This window comes from Bidens hawaiensis, unplaced genomic scaffold (assembly GCF_021521415.1).
Source record: "Bidens hawaiensis isolate Kalapana, Puna unplaced genomic scaffold, B.hawaiensis_p1.1 tig00005681_1, whole genome shotgun sequence".
Taxonomy (NCBI): domain Eukaryota; kingdom Viridiplantae; phylum Streptophyta; class Magnoliopsida; order Asterales; family Asteraceae; genus Bidens; species Bidens hawaiensis.
In genome coordinates, this window is record NW_027491371.1 from 986,233 (window position 1) to 1,003,847 (window position 17,615).

General features: G+C 35.5%; 1 protein-coding gene across 1 annotated transcript; it reads left to right on the forward strand.

Annotated features, from left to right (window-relative positions):
• The first annotated feature begins 10,136 nt into the window (after positions 1–10,136).
• On the forward strand, positions 10,137–16,904 carry LOC143630549 (structural maintenance of chromosomes protein 2-2-like). Its single transcript, XM_077099534.1, has 20 exons — positions 10,137–10,604; positions 11,752–12,432; positions 12,527–12,670; positions 12,729–13,019; positions 13,094–13,279; positions 13,367–13,531; positions 13,613–13,672; positions 13,828–13,890; positions 14,037–14,128; positions 14,217–14,313; positions 14,410–14,526; positions 14,614–14,832; positions 14,902–15,042; positions 15,122–15,289; positions 15,357–15,541; positions 15,631–15,724; positions 15,816–15,904; positions 16,171–16,396; positions 16,478–16,552; positions 16,648–16,904. Exons 1-20 carry the CDS (start codon positions 10,287–10,289, stop codon positions 16,765–16,767), a joined length of 3,531 nt encoding a protein of 1,176 aa, XP_076955649.1. The 5' UTR covers positions 10,137–10,286; the 3' UTR covers positions 16,768–16,904.
• The last annotated feature ends 711 nt before the right edge of the window (positions 16,905–17,615 follow it).

A 17,615-nucleotide genomic window follows, 5' to 3' on the forward strand; every position in this document is an offset into this window, starting at 1 on the left:
TTTATGTTTCTTACTGTTATTTAATTTTGTGTTAGCACAGAATTCACCATCAGATTGCTCGAATGAACGACTTGCTGCTTGCTCCTCCCATCATGGAGTCTATATGATATCCAAGGCTACATCCACTTAGTCAAGTTAGTGAAATCTGCAAAGGGTTGCTGATGGTATATACATATTCTATATTCTAGTGTAAACATTAAATGTTTGTTTACTTTTGCTTCCACCATGTTAAAAGGGTAAAAAAGATTGTGTTAAAACAACCGGTTTGTTGGTCGGCCCTCAAAGCAAGTTCTTAGCTAATACTTAATAGTAATAAATAATACAAAGTATGTAAAAAAACACGTGTTACGTGTGATAATGGATAATATTGTTGAGAATTTTAGAGAATTTGGTTGGGTCTAAACGGGCTGGATCGGGTTTACTATTTACGCTAGCTTGATTCACCATTAGTTATTTGGAGTCTTGATTGTTACATGTGTGTTTGTTAATGTTCGATTTTACCCGTTCACTGCAGGTCTCTACTAAGGTTAAGGCAGTGCATCGAAGTCAGTGATTTTGGTTCTTGAAGATTAAGGTGCGATTTTGTTCCCAAGTAATTATAGTAAAGTATATATATTTTACCAGCCTCAAATGATTTATCTTACATTTTTAGATTAGCCAAAAGTGTTCTTAGGTTGTCAAAGAAGGAAATCAGGAAGGAGAAGGTTATAGCAGATTGAAAACTCTTCAGAACCAGCTATTATCGATCAAATAGGCAAGAAATATAATTACACAGGTTATGTTTTCAAAATTCAAGTTTCACCAATCTCCTTTATTCATCTCAAATCTAATCATTTGTGAACTTCTTCTTCAATTGCAGTTATGGCATTTGAGATGGCCGTTTGATAAGGATTAAAAACCAACTTTGTGGTTTCATAACCCATGTAACTACTCATTATGATTTTATGGTGAGTTTTCAATCTGAATTTCTTAACCCCAATTCGTATTACTTTTATGATGTTACACTTTGATAATGCATATATTATTTAGGATTTCAAGTGCATATTTGTATCTGGATGATGACAATGGGGCTGCATAAGATACATAATCCTGCTGCAAGTTAAAAGGTAACCCGTTTAACAATCGAAATCAACTTATTATTAACAATCAATTCAATTAGTTATTTTGTTGAATTTGATTGAACATGAGTTTTGGTTGTAGCAGTTGCTGATTATTATTCTATTTAATTTTATTTTTGGAAAAATGCAGGAATTTGCAGCATGACTTTCGCGTCAGCAAGACACGGGCCCGTGGGAGATAACACACATGTTCGACTCGGGTAGTCAGCACCAACGATTAGGTTTCTCTCATATATGTAGCGACAGGTAAAATGCAATGGTTTATAACTTTTTTGGTCAAATGACAACTTTTCAACTAATGTGTTTCAATTTTCATATGGTTTTTAATAAATATTGATGTTTAATAGCAACTTAAGTTTATTTCGTTTTTCTGTTTCAGTCACTACTATTAAATTGGTATTGTGTGTTTAATTGGGCATGTACCAACACAAGTTTGGAAAAACGGGCGGGTCGGGTTGGGTGACGGGTCAAAACAGGTTCGGGTCAGACCGGGTTTGGTTAAGCGAGTTCGAGTGAAAATGAGCTTAAGTCAAAACGGGTCACTTTTAAAAAAAATCAATTTAGTTCATGTCAAGCCGAACCATTAATTTTTTTTTTTTGGTTCGGGTGCAACCTACTTAGTTTACTATTCAAGTAAAAGGGTTTCTCTCTATTATGGACATTATTTTTATCGTGTTATTATCTATAAATTCCGACTATTATGTAATATTGTAATGTATTGTGCTATGTTATAATTATGTTACATTATACACCTTTTAGTTGCAAGCAAAGAGAAGTCGGCGCTTAAAGCTGTGATAAAATGCATCGAAGAATACAAACATAAAGCCGAGTTCCAAACCGAGAATCTAAAGAAGCGAGTTGAGTAGTCGGAGAAGGTAAAGGTGGAGAAGAAGAGGCCGGCTGCATTGGCCCGCAAACCAACGAACCCAAGCCGACGATATGAGACCCATGGTACCCGTAAAGGCTGGCAACATCACAAACGCCTATGTTTCCTCATTCCATGCCCCTCAAATGTTTGTTAGTTCAAAGTCACACATGCAATTCCCTGCCGGATACGTGTTCATAAGGATGTCACGGTAAAACCAAAAAAATAGCGGTACCATTTTTTATAAAATATATTTTTCTACCTCCTTTTAAAGATTTCATTTACATACAATACAAAAAGGGTAATATATTTTGTTGCCATTTTGCAGGAGTTGTTTGGAGGCCGAGAAGCATATGCTTCTTGAATAGGTAGTGAATTTTTATTGAAATAATTGTAACCATGTTCACTCTCTAACTATGTATAAAACCTTTTAGAAAAAAAATGTATGCCCTAACCAGTGACTAGTATAAAAAAATGTCCATTTGAACTGGTTATCCATCCAACCTGTTTGACCAGCCCATTTTTCACCTCTTCTAGACACTCACATTAGTAAACTGGAAAAATGTTCTGTTATCACAATTCACAAGGGTTTTCATCTGTATTACAGTTTGCTAGAGGTAGGATGTTGTAACTAAATTTGAACTGAAGGTAAGCTTCTATTCCACTCATTCGTTTCTTTTTCAACCTTCTTTTAGATGTATAATTGTATATTGTTACTAGGCCAGACATTTTTGACCCGTTATCATGAACATTCAATTCAGGTTACATTTTATTACTGGTGTAAAACAGGTTGAAACTTGACATTAATTGATACATTTTATTACCGATGGTTACTGGATATTTCTTTAAATATGGGGTTCAAACCTTAATTTGGGCTCAATCCATAACAAGAATGTATGACATGGGTCAGAATTGGTTAGGCGTGTCATTTTCATTTACATGTTAAAATGGATAGGCAATTGCTATACTTTATTACTTTATTCATACTTAATTTTCTCCATGATATGCTGATTTGCTGAAAGGTTTTTCAGCGTATGCTCAACCTGTTTTGTACATCCGCACAAAGATGTTAACTTTTTTCACATATTGTCGTTGGACTAACTAGATGTATGTGGTACTCTTGTCCTAAATTTAGTTGTTTTGCATATATAAAATATCATGGTTTATTTTCTGTTTGGTCTTAACATTCTCAATTGCAGAATACTACAATATTGCCAATCCTTGATGCTTATCTTTTGTATACACACTATTATTTGGCCTGCCTATTCCCTACAAACACACTTATATATGGATGACTGTATGTTCGTTTAATATATTGGTTATATTTTTATGTTGGTTCAGGCGGAGATGAATTGGGTTCGTGACTGCTTTGGATCTTAGTAGGTATTTTCTGTAGATAATTTTGAGAAATAGGAAATGTATAGGAGACGATCACAAGAGCCAATTCATATTGTTAAGGGTAATTTCATTGGTTTTTTTTCTTCATTTATTATTGAATTATTGTCACATTCGTGCTTTGATATTCCCGTCCACCGGACGGGTAAAATACTAGTTGACTATAATGATTCTATTATTATATTAGCTTTCGTGATGACTTGTCATCGGAAAAGAAAATGATCTTTTTTACTATATTACACTAGATAAAAATAAATGACATATGAGAAATTAAGTTGATCAAAGACGACAAGTCATAAGTAAGGTTATCTCACATGAAAAAATATGTGTTGCCTATGTTTAGGACATGTCGTGGGGGTGATATATCCTGACGACAAAAAGTCGTCGCTCTAGGGTCAATGCGAGATGATTTCTTGTAGTGCTCCCGTCCTTCGTAACGCTAAATCAGTTAACATCCATCAACTCTATCACGTCACTGGTTCCCTCCATTGAACATCTATTAACCCCGTAGTCTTCTTCATGTTACGTCGTTTTACACTAACCCAGCTAATTTATCTCGTTAACTCTGATCACATGACCCCCACGTGAGGGTAAATATGTAAGTTCCCACTCCGGCTCATCCCCCCCCCCCTCTCCCCTTTTAATACCCTCCCCGTCGTTTCCTTCCTTCAATTAGAAATTGGGGTTACGAAGTCGTTATCAAATTGGGAAATTGGGAAGCGTTAATCAAATTGGGAAGGATGGTGTTCTGTGAATGTGGTAAAGAAGCCGTGATTAAAACCTCTTGGACGGATAAAAACCCAAGCCGTCGATTCTATTCATGCCATGTCCAGGTACATATTTCTCTTCTTGAATTAGGTGTGTGAATGTGGTAAAGAAGACGTGCTTAACACAAGTAGTTATATGTTTTTGCTTGAAATTAGGGTTCAGATTGTAAATTTATTGGATGGTTTGATCATAAAAAGTGTCAAAGGTGCATGGACATCATAACTGGTCTACTAAGGGCTAAGAACAGTCTTGAGGAAGCTAATAATAGTCTTGAAGAAGTTAAGAACAAGCTTGAGGAAGCAAACAAGAATCTTGGATACAAAGCAAGCAAAATGAAAAAGATGTCGATTGCAAATTGGATAGGTTTCATAATCTATGTACTTTTCTTCTAGATGAACGCAGCTTTTGTTTAGGTTAATAAGGTGTTATGTTGTCTTATGTTGTCTTATAGTGTTGACTCTTGTTGCCGTTGACCTATGACACCTTCTAATGTAAGTTTTCAAGGTTGATGTAAGATGTTTTCAAATCATGTTCCAAATCCGCTATGCATATTAGTTTGTGTATTTTGATTGCCATTATTAGTAGTGGTTCATTTGACTGCACTAAATGTGCATTAGACAATACAAAGAAACCAAATGTTCATTTGACTGCACTAAATGTGCATTTGATAATGTTGACTGCACTAGACATATGTTGACTACAGTAGTCAAATGTTGACTGCACTAACCAAACAACTTGTCATTACATAAACCATTCAACCGTCAAAATATTCACTTGAAAGTCAAAATATTCACTAACACAAAGTCAAAAACATCAACCAAAGTCATTACATTAACCACTCAACCAAAGTCATTACATAACCAAATTCTTAAAACACCAACACCAAAATAGCATTCTAAAGTCATTAAACCAAGTTCAAAACACCAAATTAACAACATCCAAACATACATTAACACAAATACTAGATAAAGGATAAACACATTCCAAAAGACAACTCATCCTTACATCCTGCCCAATCTTCTAGAAGACCAAACCTTGCCTTGTTGAATGTCCTTATGTTGTGTCCCGTGGAGCCACACTTTGAACAAGCTCATTTGGTGTCTTTCTTTGACAACTTATCACCTTGAGTCATTTCAACTCAAATGCTGATCTCTTCCTTGCTTTTTTGGGTCTGCCAACTTGTTTGTTACGTTTGGGAGGAGTAAGAGCCGTAGGAACTTGAGACTTTGGCCACAAGGGCCTGCCATTGATTGGATTTATCTTAAAAGAATAAACTTGTCTCCATGTGTATGAACCCAACTTTCTACTACACCAACTTTTCCACCATTAACATCCTTGTACCAAATTGTTGCCACCACATGTTCACAAGGAATACCTGGGTTGCATATATAACATAATTCAAACACTACCTAGCTAATTACATAATGACATACATAATACAAAATTAATACAAATTACAATTGCATACCTGTCAGCTCCCACCTTCTGCATGTACATGTCCTTTTAACCAAATCAACAACTTTTTGCTTACATGGTCTACCACTAACCTGATATAGATCTCTCCCATTACACTGAACAGTATAATGTGCTACATTTGTCCTGATTTTGCAACTCAATGGTAGCAGTGGGTGTAAGCAAGCCTCCGCTCTTGTCTATAACCTCTAAAACATTCACTATTCTTCTCATTAAATATTCCTTAGCCATGTAGGCTTTTAATATGGAAATCCATAGTTCATATTTTCTTTGAAACTGTTCTCGAACAGACTTGACAGGTATTTCAGGGTTTGAATGAACTTGATCGGTTTAACGAGCAAAACCTAGATTAAACGGGTCTTGAGTTAGTAGGTAGTCTTAAAAGGGTTTGAAGTAAAATATATGACAAGTAAAATAAATAATTAAAGTCTAGGGCTTAAAATGTAAATATTTGAGAAATTAAAGAAATGTTTCTTGAAAAATAAGTTTACCCAAAACCGGGTCTTGGTATTCCATTCATTAATATTACTTAACCTATGTTAAGTAACAAAGTGGGTTAATGTACTATTGCAAGAACCTTTGTTATATAAATACCAAAACGAGGTTTTAATCGAGTGTTCGGATTTGTCGATTCGAGTCTTGATAATTAACCAAACTCAAAGTAAACTTTTCAAAGTGATAAATTTAATGAGATAACTCAATAAAAATCAAAAGACTTAACGAAGTATATAGTTCTATTGTGAAGAACCTTAACGTCCGTTAAGCGAGTATTTGGTTTTGCCGGTCCAAACTTGTTATGAGATCAAGTTGGATTCCGACACACCAAGTATGTTGAGAAAATAATTTAAAATACATTCTTGAAGAAATATGAGTTTCGATGGCCCCAAAACACACTTGTGTGTCTTAAGCGAATGAACTCGGTTTAGTTCGGTTTTGGTTTGGTCCTTGACTCGGAATGATACCGAGGATGGTTGCCACATATCCAAATACCATAGAACTATAAAAACGATTTTAAAAGTTAAAACATGTTTATTTAACTATTTAAAACAAAACTAGTAAATCGGTTTTGGTTCGTTCTCAACTCATGATAAAACCGAGGCTAAGGACCACCTACCCAAACACCATGGAACTTAATTAACATGAATTAGAAACTAAACTACTAAAACTTTAAATAAGACTAGTAAGTGTTAAGCCAAGTAAATTTGACTATGAGGATATGTTATTCTTATTGACAGATCTGAATCTATTATTCTCCTGAAGGGCTCCGGAACTGTGATAGGATCGAGGATCCTCAGGTTTTGGTATTATTAATAATTGTTTCTTGTATGTAGGCTGATATTTATCAAGTGCAACGGCTCTAAGACTTAGTCCACCACCTATTTCGCTACTGGACTTCTATGGCACGTGGTCAAAAGGCATGAAGGAAGAGAGAGGAGAAATGGCGGATTTGTAGGGCTAGTTAGTTAGTTAGTTGTTGTTTTCTTTTCTTTATAAACCGAGTTATGATCAACTCTAGGTCACACAATTACACTCACACACTTTAGCTGGTAGCTCTCTGTAATCACAATCACTTAGCATTATTGTACTCGTTGATCATAAACTCCACCCATTGTAACCCTTTTTGATATTAATAAAGTGGTGATAGACAATTGTCGTCACCCGTGGTTTCTTTCCTTTGATCTAAACAAGATCAAGGGGGTTTTCCTCGCAACAAATCACGGTGTTCATCTTTATTTCGATCTTATACTCGTTGTTATCATTTTTAACACTAAACCTCACATAACAGATTTGGATACATTATCCTTAGTAGTTTTTTATCCAAAACAGTAAGCATTAAAAGGAATATAATATAATCAAGGACTATAATGAGTCCTCCATGAAGTCTTGCCTTGTAGCTTATCACCTCACCCGACCATGGCCGGAAAAGGTGAAAGCCGAAGGTAAAAAAAGGGTGCATATTATATATATGTTGTACCACAAGCAAACAAAATTAAAGAATGGTTTTTGATTGATTATTAAGAAACCTTGAAAAGATGAAGTTGTGTTCTTTGTTTGGGAGAGAAAAGATGAGAATGAACAAGGTTAAAATGAAGAAGATAAGCTTGTTTATATAAGGAAAGAGTGAAGGGTTGGTTATAAAGGTTCTTTCAAGTGTTTACATGCAAATAAGTTGGTTAATTTGGTCAAACAAAGCATAAAACAACAAAAACGAGTTGGGAACATCTGCAGGCACCGCTAGGCACTGCGCGACCCCCTGCCTCTTGATGGCTGCGTGGCGCGGCGCCCCCTAGGGGTGGGGTTGGTCTTCAACTTTGACTTTTTGACGAATTGGGTCCTTAAAGTTCGTTTCGAGGTGTTTTAAGCGTTTCAGAAGCATTTTAAGAGCCGTAAAAGGTCTTTTCGCGATCCAACAAGCATGGGATGATTATGAAACATAAATATATCATTTTAATAATATCGAAGGGTCCATAATACAAATCGCGTCAGTTTACAATACGAAGGCAAAAACGAATCGAATCGGAAAATGACGAATGTCACAATGGACTCCATGATCATCAATATCAAAATGTGGTAAAGAGCGACCACATTGTACCCTTAACCTGACTTTATCATCCTTTGCAACAAACAACTTCCTCCTACTTTCAACTGAATGTTTTTAACCAACATCTTGACTTCTTGCTTTGTCGCAAACTCTTGTCCTATAAAAAAGTTGACTCTAGATTCCTTAACCCTATTTTCATTTGCCCTTCTAATAGCATGCAAGTGGTGTTTTCTAATACTAGTCTCATTATCATCAGATTCTGACCCACTAGATATTTTGTCATTGTCTAAAACTTCATCTTGTATATCTATATCTTTAGGGTCAGGGTTATTCTCTTTCACTTCTAAGTCAACATTATTAGTGTACTCCCTCATATCAACTTTAAGATCAACAATAAGTTTGCCCTCAACAACTTTAAAATCACTATCACTATCACTATCATTCACACCCTTATGCCCAACCTTTGTTTTCACATTGAAGTCACAATCACTATCACTATCATCCTCACATAAATTAACTTTAAAATCATTATCATCACTATCATCCTCATCCTCACCCTTACTATCACTGTCAACCTCACCCTCACTATCACTATCAACCTCACTCTCTAGCACAACATCCTCATCATCTAGCCCAACATCATCACCCTATGGTCTAACATCCACATCTAGCCCACTATCAGCTTCTAACATACAATCACCATCACCCTCTGGCCCAATATCACCATCTAGCCCACCATCATCCTCTAGCCCAATACCACCATCACCCTCTAGCCTAATATCCACATCTAGCCCATCATCACCCTCTGGCCCAACATCTACATCTAACCCACCATCACCCTCTGGCCCAACATCTACATCTAACCCACCATCACCCTCTGGCCCAACATCTACATCTAACCCAATATCACCCTATGGCCCAACATCTGCATCTAGTCTGCTATCAGCTTCTACCCTACAATAAACATCTAGCCCACCATCACCCTTTAACCCAACATCCACCTCTAGCCCAACACCACTTGACTGCACAAAATCACTTGACTGCCCAACACCACTTGCAGGATTTGACATAATGGGACAATAGCATAAGGTCCAGGCTCATCAATTTATTCAATAGTCAATGATTTGCCTGTTTTTGGCTTAGGTGAGGACCAAAACACCTTAATATCTTTAACCCTATGTTGAGTATAGACCTTAATGAGCTTATGCTCTTCCATATGTGTAGCTAACCTCAAAACATCTTGGTTGCTACACAGGTCTTCAAGACCATCATCTAAATATTTGTCAGGATGTAAAAACTAATATAAAGTTACATCAGTACTAGAATACCCTAACTCACCCATCATTTCACTAACTTCATGAATTGAGAACATGCCAATGTCAATCAGGTCCACGAAATTAAACCTACCTCCTACATATGTGCGATTCGGAGGACCAGTAAACCTACCACCGTGATGAATCTTTAAGCTGGAAATATTTGGATAACCCTCTGCAAAATACCATAATGTTGTAAGTTAAACGCCTAAAATACAAACCTAAATATCAAACAAAAAAACGAAAATTGAGTCTGACATTACCGCATAATAGGTCGACATCCTCATATTCAAGGCTTTCCCGTATGTGCTAGATCATTGTGACAACTTAAAATCGACGTCGTGGAAGAGGATTGGGGAGAAGATGATCGAAATTAAGATGGAGAAGATGAAGGAGTGATACTGATAACTAAACGACGAGGAGGGTATTAAAAAAGGGGAAATGAGTTGGAGTGGGAAATTGCAGATTTACCCTCACGTGTGGGTCATGTGATCATAGTTAATGAGATAAATTAACTGGGTTAGCGTAAAAGGACGTAACGTGATACATTTTTGAAACATAGAATATGATTTCAGTCATTAAGTTTTTCAAAAGACGAACATTGAAAAACTATACAAACATAAAGGACCATTGTTTCTAGATTCTAAATCGTTCAAAACACACCCCAAAATCACATCTTCCCGCCTTGGTGCACACACCTTAACCTTTTAATTTCACACTCCTCAATTTCCATTCCATTCCATCCGTTTAGGGTTTTCGATCGAAATCCCCAATTCCAAATTCTTCACTCACTCAAATCATTTCTAGTGACAATGTACATCAAAGAGGTCTGCTTAGAAGGCTTCAAATCCTACGCCACACGCACTGTCGTCCCAGACTTCGACCCCTTCTTCAACGCCATCACCGGTCTCAACGGGTCCGGCAAGTCCAACATCCTCGATTCCATCTGCTTCGTCTTAGGCATCACCAATCTGCAGCAGGTCAGGGCTTCCAACCTCCAAGAGCTCGTCTATAAGCAAGGCCAGGCTGGCATCACTAAGGCTACGGTCTCCGTTGTGTTTGATAACACTGATAGGAGTAGAAGCCCCCTAGGGTATGAAGACTGTCCCGAGATTACCGTCACGCGCCAGGTATTTATGTTTATTTAGCTTATATTGTAGTTAGTTGATTTGTTAGAATTCATTCTTCAGTTAGTCGAGAATGTAAATCCTAGCTGTAGTTTGAATGCTTGATTACTTTTAATTGAACTATTGGTTAGCTTTCACACTAAAATTAGTCAACAACACAAACTCTAACCCTATGCAGTCAATATCGGTGGGATATTGGCTAAGCAGTTAATGCGGAAAAATATCGGATATAGGTTTAAGACCGATATTTGAGATATCAGTTATCGCTGTGAGATATCGGTAATTTTATTATCATGCAGGGTTTATATATATAGCACTTTAACACTAACGCTTCAATATATTATCCTACTATTAACAAGTTATCCTTTTGCAACTTGCAAAAGACTAACAATTGTAGCAAGTAAGAACTGATTAAGACTCAAAACATCAACATTAAACGCCAAAAGTTACAAATTAAGACTTAAAACACTGATATCGGTGAAATGTCGGTCAATATCGCCGATATTATTGGTGGTATTTTCACCGATATTTCACATGAGGAATGATAACCGAGATATCACCGAGATTGACTGCATAGGATATTGGTTACTGATTTCTATGTAAAATATCGGTATCTATAATATAGCATCGGTGATATTGATCGATATATCACTGATTTTTCTGATGTAAGTGCCTTTCTTCTTGTTGCTGATATTAGTGTTTTAAGTCTTACTTGCCAATTGTTAGTGTTTTAAGTCTTGATAGTTTCTACTTGCTACGGTAGATAGAGTTTTTGTCAAGTTGCAAAAGGTCAATTTGTTAATGGTAGGAGGAGAGTCTACTGAATTGTTAGCGTTAAATTGCATGATATTAATATTACCAATATCCCACCGTGATAAGCTATATCTCAATTCTCAAATATCGGTCCTCGACTGATATCTGATTTTTTACCACATTAACTGCATAGCCCTAACCGTTTACAGTACAATAAGTGTTTACTTAACACTTTACACTATAATAAGTGTTCCAAACATAAACATGCTGGTTTTTATTGGGTGGAAATTATTATCAATTTTTTTATAAAGTAGTACATATAGACATGTAAAAGACAGTTACTGGTTTCAAAGTTGACTAAAGTGAGTTTGACCATCCAATTTATATCTTGGCACAGATTGTGGTTGGTGGGCGGAACAAGTACTTGATCAATGGGCACCTTGCACAACCAAGTAGAGTACAAAACCTTTTCCACTCGGTACAACTGAATGTCAACAATCCTCATTTTCTGATCATGCAAGGGCGGATCACCAAAGTACTAAACATGAAACCTCCTGAAATATTGTCAATGCTTGAGGAAGCTGCAGGAACACGAATGTATGAAACAAAAAAAGATGCTGCTTTAAAAACTCTTGAGAAAAAGCAGGGTAAGGTTGATGAGATCAACAAGCTTCTTGATCAAGAAATTCTTCCTGCACTAGAAAAACTGAGGAAAGAACGAATGCAGTACATGCAATGGTCCAATGGGAATGCAGAATTAGATAGATTAAAAAGGTTTTGCGTTGCTTATGAGTATGTACAAGCAGAGAAAGTTAGAGATAATGCAGTAAATGGTGTTGATGAGATTAAAACCAAGATAATTGAGATTGATAATGACGTGGAGGCTATGAATACAGAGGTGCAAGAGATGGAAGCACATGTGGCAAAGTTAACCGGTGAAAAAGATGCAACGATGGGTGGAGAGGTTAAAGGTTTGTCAGATAAAGTTGATGCTATTTCACGTGATCTTGTTAAGGAGGTGTCGGTTTTGAAAAACCGAGAGGATGATCTCAAAACTGAGACAAAGAATGCAGAAAAGGTGAACTTTTTACTTGTTTAACATCTTTTTGTTTGGAAACTTATGTTCTTAAATCTTCATAACGTATTTATTTTTCATGTTATGGTGTTGTCAGATTGAAAAGAATATTGAAGAATTGAAGCAGTCTGAGAAAGATAGAATTTCTGCTGTAAAGAGTGCAGAAGATGGAGCTGCCGATTTGAAGAAGACAGTGGAAAAGCTAGCAAAGAGTTTAGAAGAGCTTGAGAAAGAACAACAGGTAACGTTGGTTTTATAATTTTGATGTTTGACCAGTTGTTAAAGTTGACTTTGAACAGGGTGTGGTTGCTGGCAAGAGTAGTGGTAATGAAGAAAAGTGTCTTGAAGATCAGCTTGTTGATGCTAAAGTGGCAGTTGGGAAAACTGAAACAGAGGTTGAGCAGTTGAAAACAAAGATAAAACACAGAGAAAAGGAGCTAAAAGAGAATAAAACAAAATTATCATCAAAACACAATGAAGCTGCTGATGCAGAAAAGAATCTAAAAATCAGACAAAAAGATGTAGAAAATGTTGAAAAGGCTTTAAAATCTCTCTCGTATGAGGAGGGACAGATGGAAAGTCTCGAAAAGGTATGTTTTTTTATTCACAGTTTAGTCAAAGTCAACACAAGGATTTCTATATTTGAAATCTGAATATTGTTTAGGATCGAATGGTGGAATCAGAAGCAGTACATCAATTAAAAGAGGAAATCCGGAATATATCTTCACGTTTGGGGAACACTGAGTTTACTTTTCGTGATCCTGTGAAGAACTTTGACCGGTCGAAAGTTAAAGGTGTGGTTGCAAAGCTCATTAGAGTGAAAGATGGATCAACAATGACTGCCTTAGAGGTATCCATTCATCATATCATGGTTCATGAATATTTTAATCTTTATTTGCTGCATGTTTATTAATTCGCATACTTCAATACTGCCCAGGTTTGTGCAGGTGGAAAGTTGTATAATGTTGTGTTAGACACTGAGAACACAGGAAAACAACTTCTTGAAAAAGGTGATCTTAGAAGAAGAATGACATTTATTCCTTTGAACAAAATCCAAAGCCACCCCGTACTACCTAGAGTTCAAAAAGATGCTGTCAATTTGGTAACTTTATACTCTTTATTTTGAAAACATACTTATATAATCTACTGTATTATTACAGATGATAACTTCTTATGTTCTCAGGTAGGTAAAGGTAATGCTGAAGTTGCACTTTCGTTGGTTGATTATGATCCTGAACTCCAGGTCTGCTTTTGATTTAGATTTCCATAATGTTAATTTTTGTTTGTCTTAGCAAAATGTTTTATAATAACATTGTTTTTCTTATTGACATTGAATAGATTTTATGCTTTTCTATTACTTGGTTACATACTTTTTTGAGAGTTATCTATATTGTGCAGAGTGCAATGGAATATGTGTTTGGTTCAACTTTCGTCTGCAAGACCATTGATGCTGCTAAAAAGGTACTTTGCTGGTGGAAAAATACAAATATTTGGCTTCTTGTACATGCAAATGTGTTTAACTATTGGTTGTTATCTGCCACAATCTTTTGGTCTTCTTACTAATTTAATAACACCGTTTTTTTATGTATATCAACTTGTGCATACAGGTTGCTTTCAGTCAGCAAGTTAGAACCACAAGTGTGACATTAGAAGGTGACATATATCAACCAAGTGGACTCCTGACTGGCGGCTCTCGCAAGTAAGCAACATTTCATTAGTTTCTGACTTTCTGTAAATGCACAAAAAAGCTTCGTTTTTATAACTAACTATAATATGTTAATACACAGGGGTGGTGGTGACCTATTAAGGCAACTACATGCTTTAGCAGAAGCTGAATCACAGTTATCTTTACATCAACAGCGGCTATCAGAAATCGAAGCTAAGGTTTACTTTCAGTTATACTTTATCTATGTCTAAACTCCAAAGTCTAATCTAATAATATTTTCTTTATAACTGTATAATGTGTCTTTGTATGCTAAGATTAGAGAGCTCCTTCCACTTCAGAAAAAGTATAATGATCTAAAGAAACAATTGGCACTTAAGTCAAACGAGCTCTCACTATTCCAGAGCAGGGTTGAGCAGAATGAGCATCATAAGGTTACACCGTATATCTTACCTTGACACTTATTATTTTTTGCATTTTCTTGTACATGTTTAATAATTTTTTATGTTTGTGTGATGCAGCTTGGTGAAATAGTAAAAAAAATTGAGCAGGAGCTTACAGAAGCAAAATCTGCTCTTAGTGAAAAACAAGCACTTTATAAAGAACGTGTGACCGAAGTCTCAACTCTTGAAAAATCAATTCATGACCATGCCAATAATCGGGACCGTATTCTTAAAGATTTAGAGAATAAGATTAAGGCAGTCAAGACAAAAATGCAGTCAGCTTCAAAAGACCTTAAGGTATTTTTATTCACTTTATTACTATTGGTCTATTGTTATCATTATTATAATATCTTCTTTTATATCCAGGGACATGAAAATAATAGAGAGAAACTTATTATGGAAGCGGAAGCCTTCAAACAAGAACAAACATCTTTGGAGAATCAGTTAGTTTCCTTCCAGAAACAGATTGGCGTGATGACTTCTGAAGTGGATGCACTCAAGGACAAGGTTGACTTGTTGATTTTTTTTTTCTTCTGAATTTGGTCTCTTTTGTCTCAAATGAGTAACACTTTTTGCATTCTTGTAGGTTGCTTCACTGAAAGAAGAACACCGTCAAGCACAATCTGAGCTTAATGCAGCCCGAACAAAAGTCAAAGAATGTGATTCACAAATTAGTCGCATTATTAAAGATCAACAAAAACTTAAAAACAATATTAGTGAGAAAAATCTTGAAAGGAAAAGGCTGGAAAAAGAGGTAACTTTATATTCACTAGTCCTTTATAAAAATAGTTTATGTATAAATTTGTATGTTTATATTGTAGGTGAAACACATGGAAACCGAACAAAAAGACTGTTCACTGAAAGTGGATAAATTAATTGAAAAACATAGTTGGATTAATTCAGAGAAACAGCTTTTTGGAAGACAAGGAAGTGACTATGATTTCACATCTCGTGATCCACACAAAGCAAGAGAGGAGTTTGAAAAACTTCAAGCTGAACAAGCAGGGTATTTTTTATTTATAATATATTAACGTAAATTTTTTTATAGCAGGAAAATAGAAACTTTATTAACTTTTTAGATGTTTTTTTATAAAGCCTTGAGAAGAGGGTGAACAAGAAAGTTATGGCTATGTTTGAGAAGGCGGAAGATGAGTACAATGACTTGATGTCCAAGAAAAATATTATTGAGGTTTTGTAAACTTACATTCTTAGTTTATCTTTACCAATGAAATATTATTATATATTTTTGTGTTTCTGATAATTTGGATTTTTTTACATAGAAGGACAAGTCCAAGATTAAGCTGGTGATTGAAGAGCTTGATGAAAAGAAAAAGGAGACACTGAAAGTCACATGGGTGAAAGTAAACAGGTGAGTTCCTTAAATAGTTTTTGTGGCTTTTACAAATTTATATATATATATATATATATATATATATATATATTTAATGTTTCTTAAATAATTGATTACCTTGTTTTTTTTTAAAATACAAAAAAGGGTAGTTTGGCCATTTAAAAAAATTTAACTGGGAACTTTGGACCAAACTTGCAATTTGGACATCACAGGAACCGTCCGAGTACTTAACTATTAATTAATAATCATTCAATATTCTTCTTTGAATCATGTATATTTTTCAGTGATTTTGGATCAATATTTTCCACTCTGTTACCGGGGACAATGGCGAAGCTAGAACCGCCAGAAGGAGGTAGTTTCTTGGACGGGTTAGAAGTCCGTGTGGCATTTGGGAGTGTTTGGAAACAGTCATTATCAGAACTCAGTGGAGGACAAAGATCTCTACTTGCACTTTCGCTTATTTTAGCATTGCTTCTTTTCAAACCAGCTCCACTTTACATTCTGGATGAGGTATTTGTTTGCCAATACAAATTGTTAAATAAAATAATTTACCAATTTTATACATTTATTTGTTTGAATTATGTTTAACAGGTCGATGCAGCTCTTGATCTAAGTCATACTCAAAACATAGGTAGAATGATTAAAGCTCACTTTCCACATTCACAGGTATATAAATACACATGTTCATTTGATCAAAAAAATATGAATTGTTACATAATAAAATTCAATCTAACAGTTTCAATTGTTTTTCTTGTTTACAGTTTATTGTGGTCTCTTTGAAAGAAGGCATGTTCAACAACGCCAATGTTCTCTTCCGTACAAAATTCGTGGACGGCGTGTCCACCGTTCAAAGATCCGTTGCATCAAAGCAGAGTAAATGATGAAAGCACGTGAAAATCTAACATTTGTTATCTTGTATCATTTCGAACTAAAACTCGAACCGACTGAAACTCTATAAATGAAAAACATAAATTTGGTGTGCTAATCATGTCATTTTATAAACTTTATTTAACCTCAATCTCCTTGAACCATTTCTTTCTTGAATTATAAGTCGAACCCGAACAAAACTCCAAAATTACAAGCATAAATTTGTTGTGCTAAATGCTAATCATGCCATTTTATAAATAAACCTTACTTAACTAACCTTAATCTCCTCGAACCATTTGTTGCCCTCTTGTTCCACTCCTATTTTTGGGAAAGTGAAGGTTAACAGTCCATTTATCAGCTCAGCTTTGGCATTCTTAGTATTGATGTAATCTGGTAAATCAATGTTACAGCTGTAGTTTCTGTTTTTTACGTCCATCTCTTTGTCCTCTCGCTGGCCTTTGATGCATAAAGACTTGCGTTCAAACTGTTCGATCGATAAAGATGCTTTTACGCCGTCTTTTCCACATCCGGGCATGTCGACTGATACGTGTACGTTTTCATCTGTCTCGACAATACGACAGTGTGCAACCGTATCTTCCATAACACCTAATATCATGAAAAAGAAAAAAAGTAAATTTAAGGTGTGCACAAAACTGACATAACTGAATTAGAGCATTCACAATGGAGACCCCATTCTCACATCCCCAACCGCTAGCTCTATACCTAAATTATGAAGAAAATATATAATTTTGTTCATTTTTACTCATAGATTGAATCTCCATCCTTATACCTAATACCCTAAATTATATGAAAAATTAATAGAGAACTCCATATTTAGGTGTTCACTATTCATCCTTATATT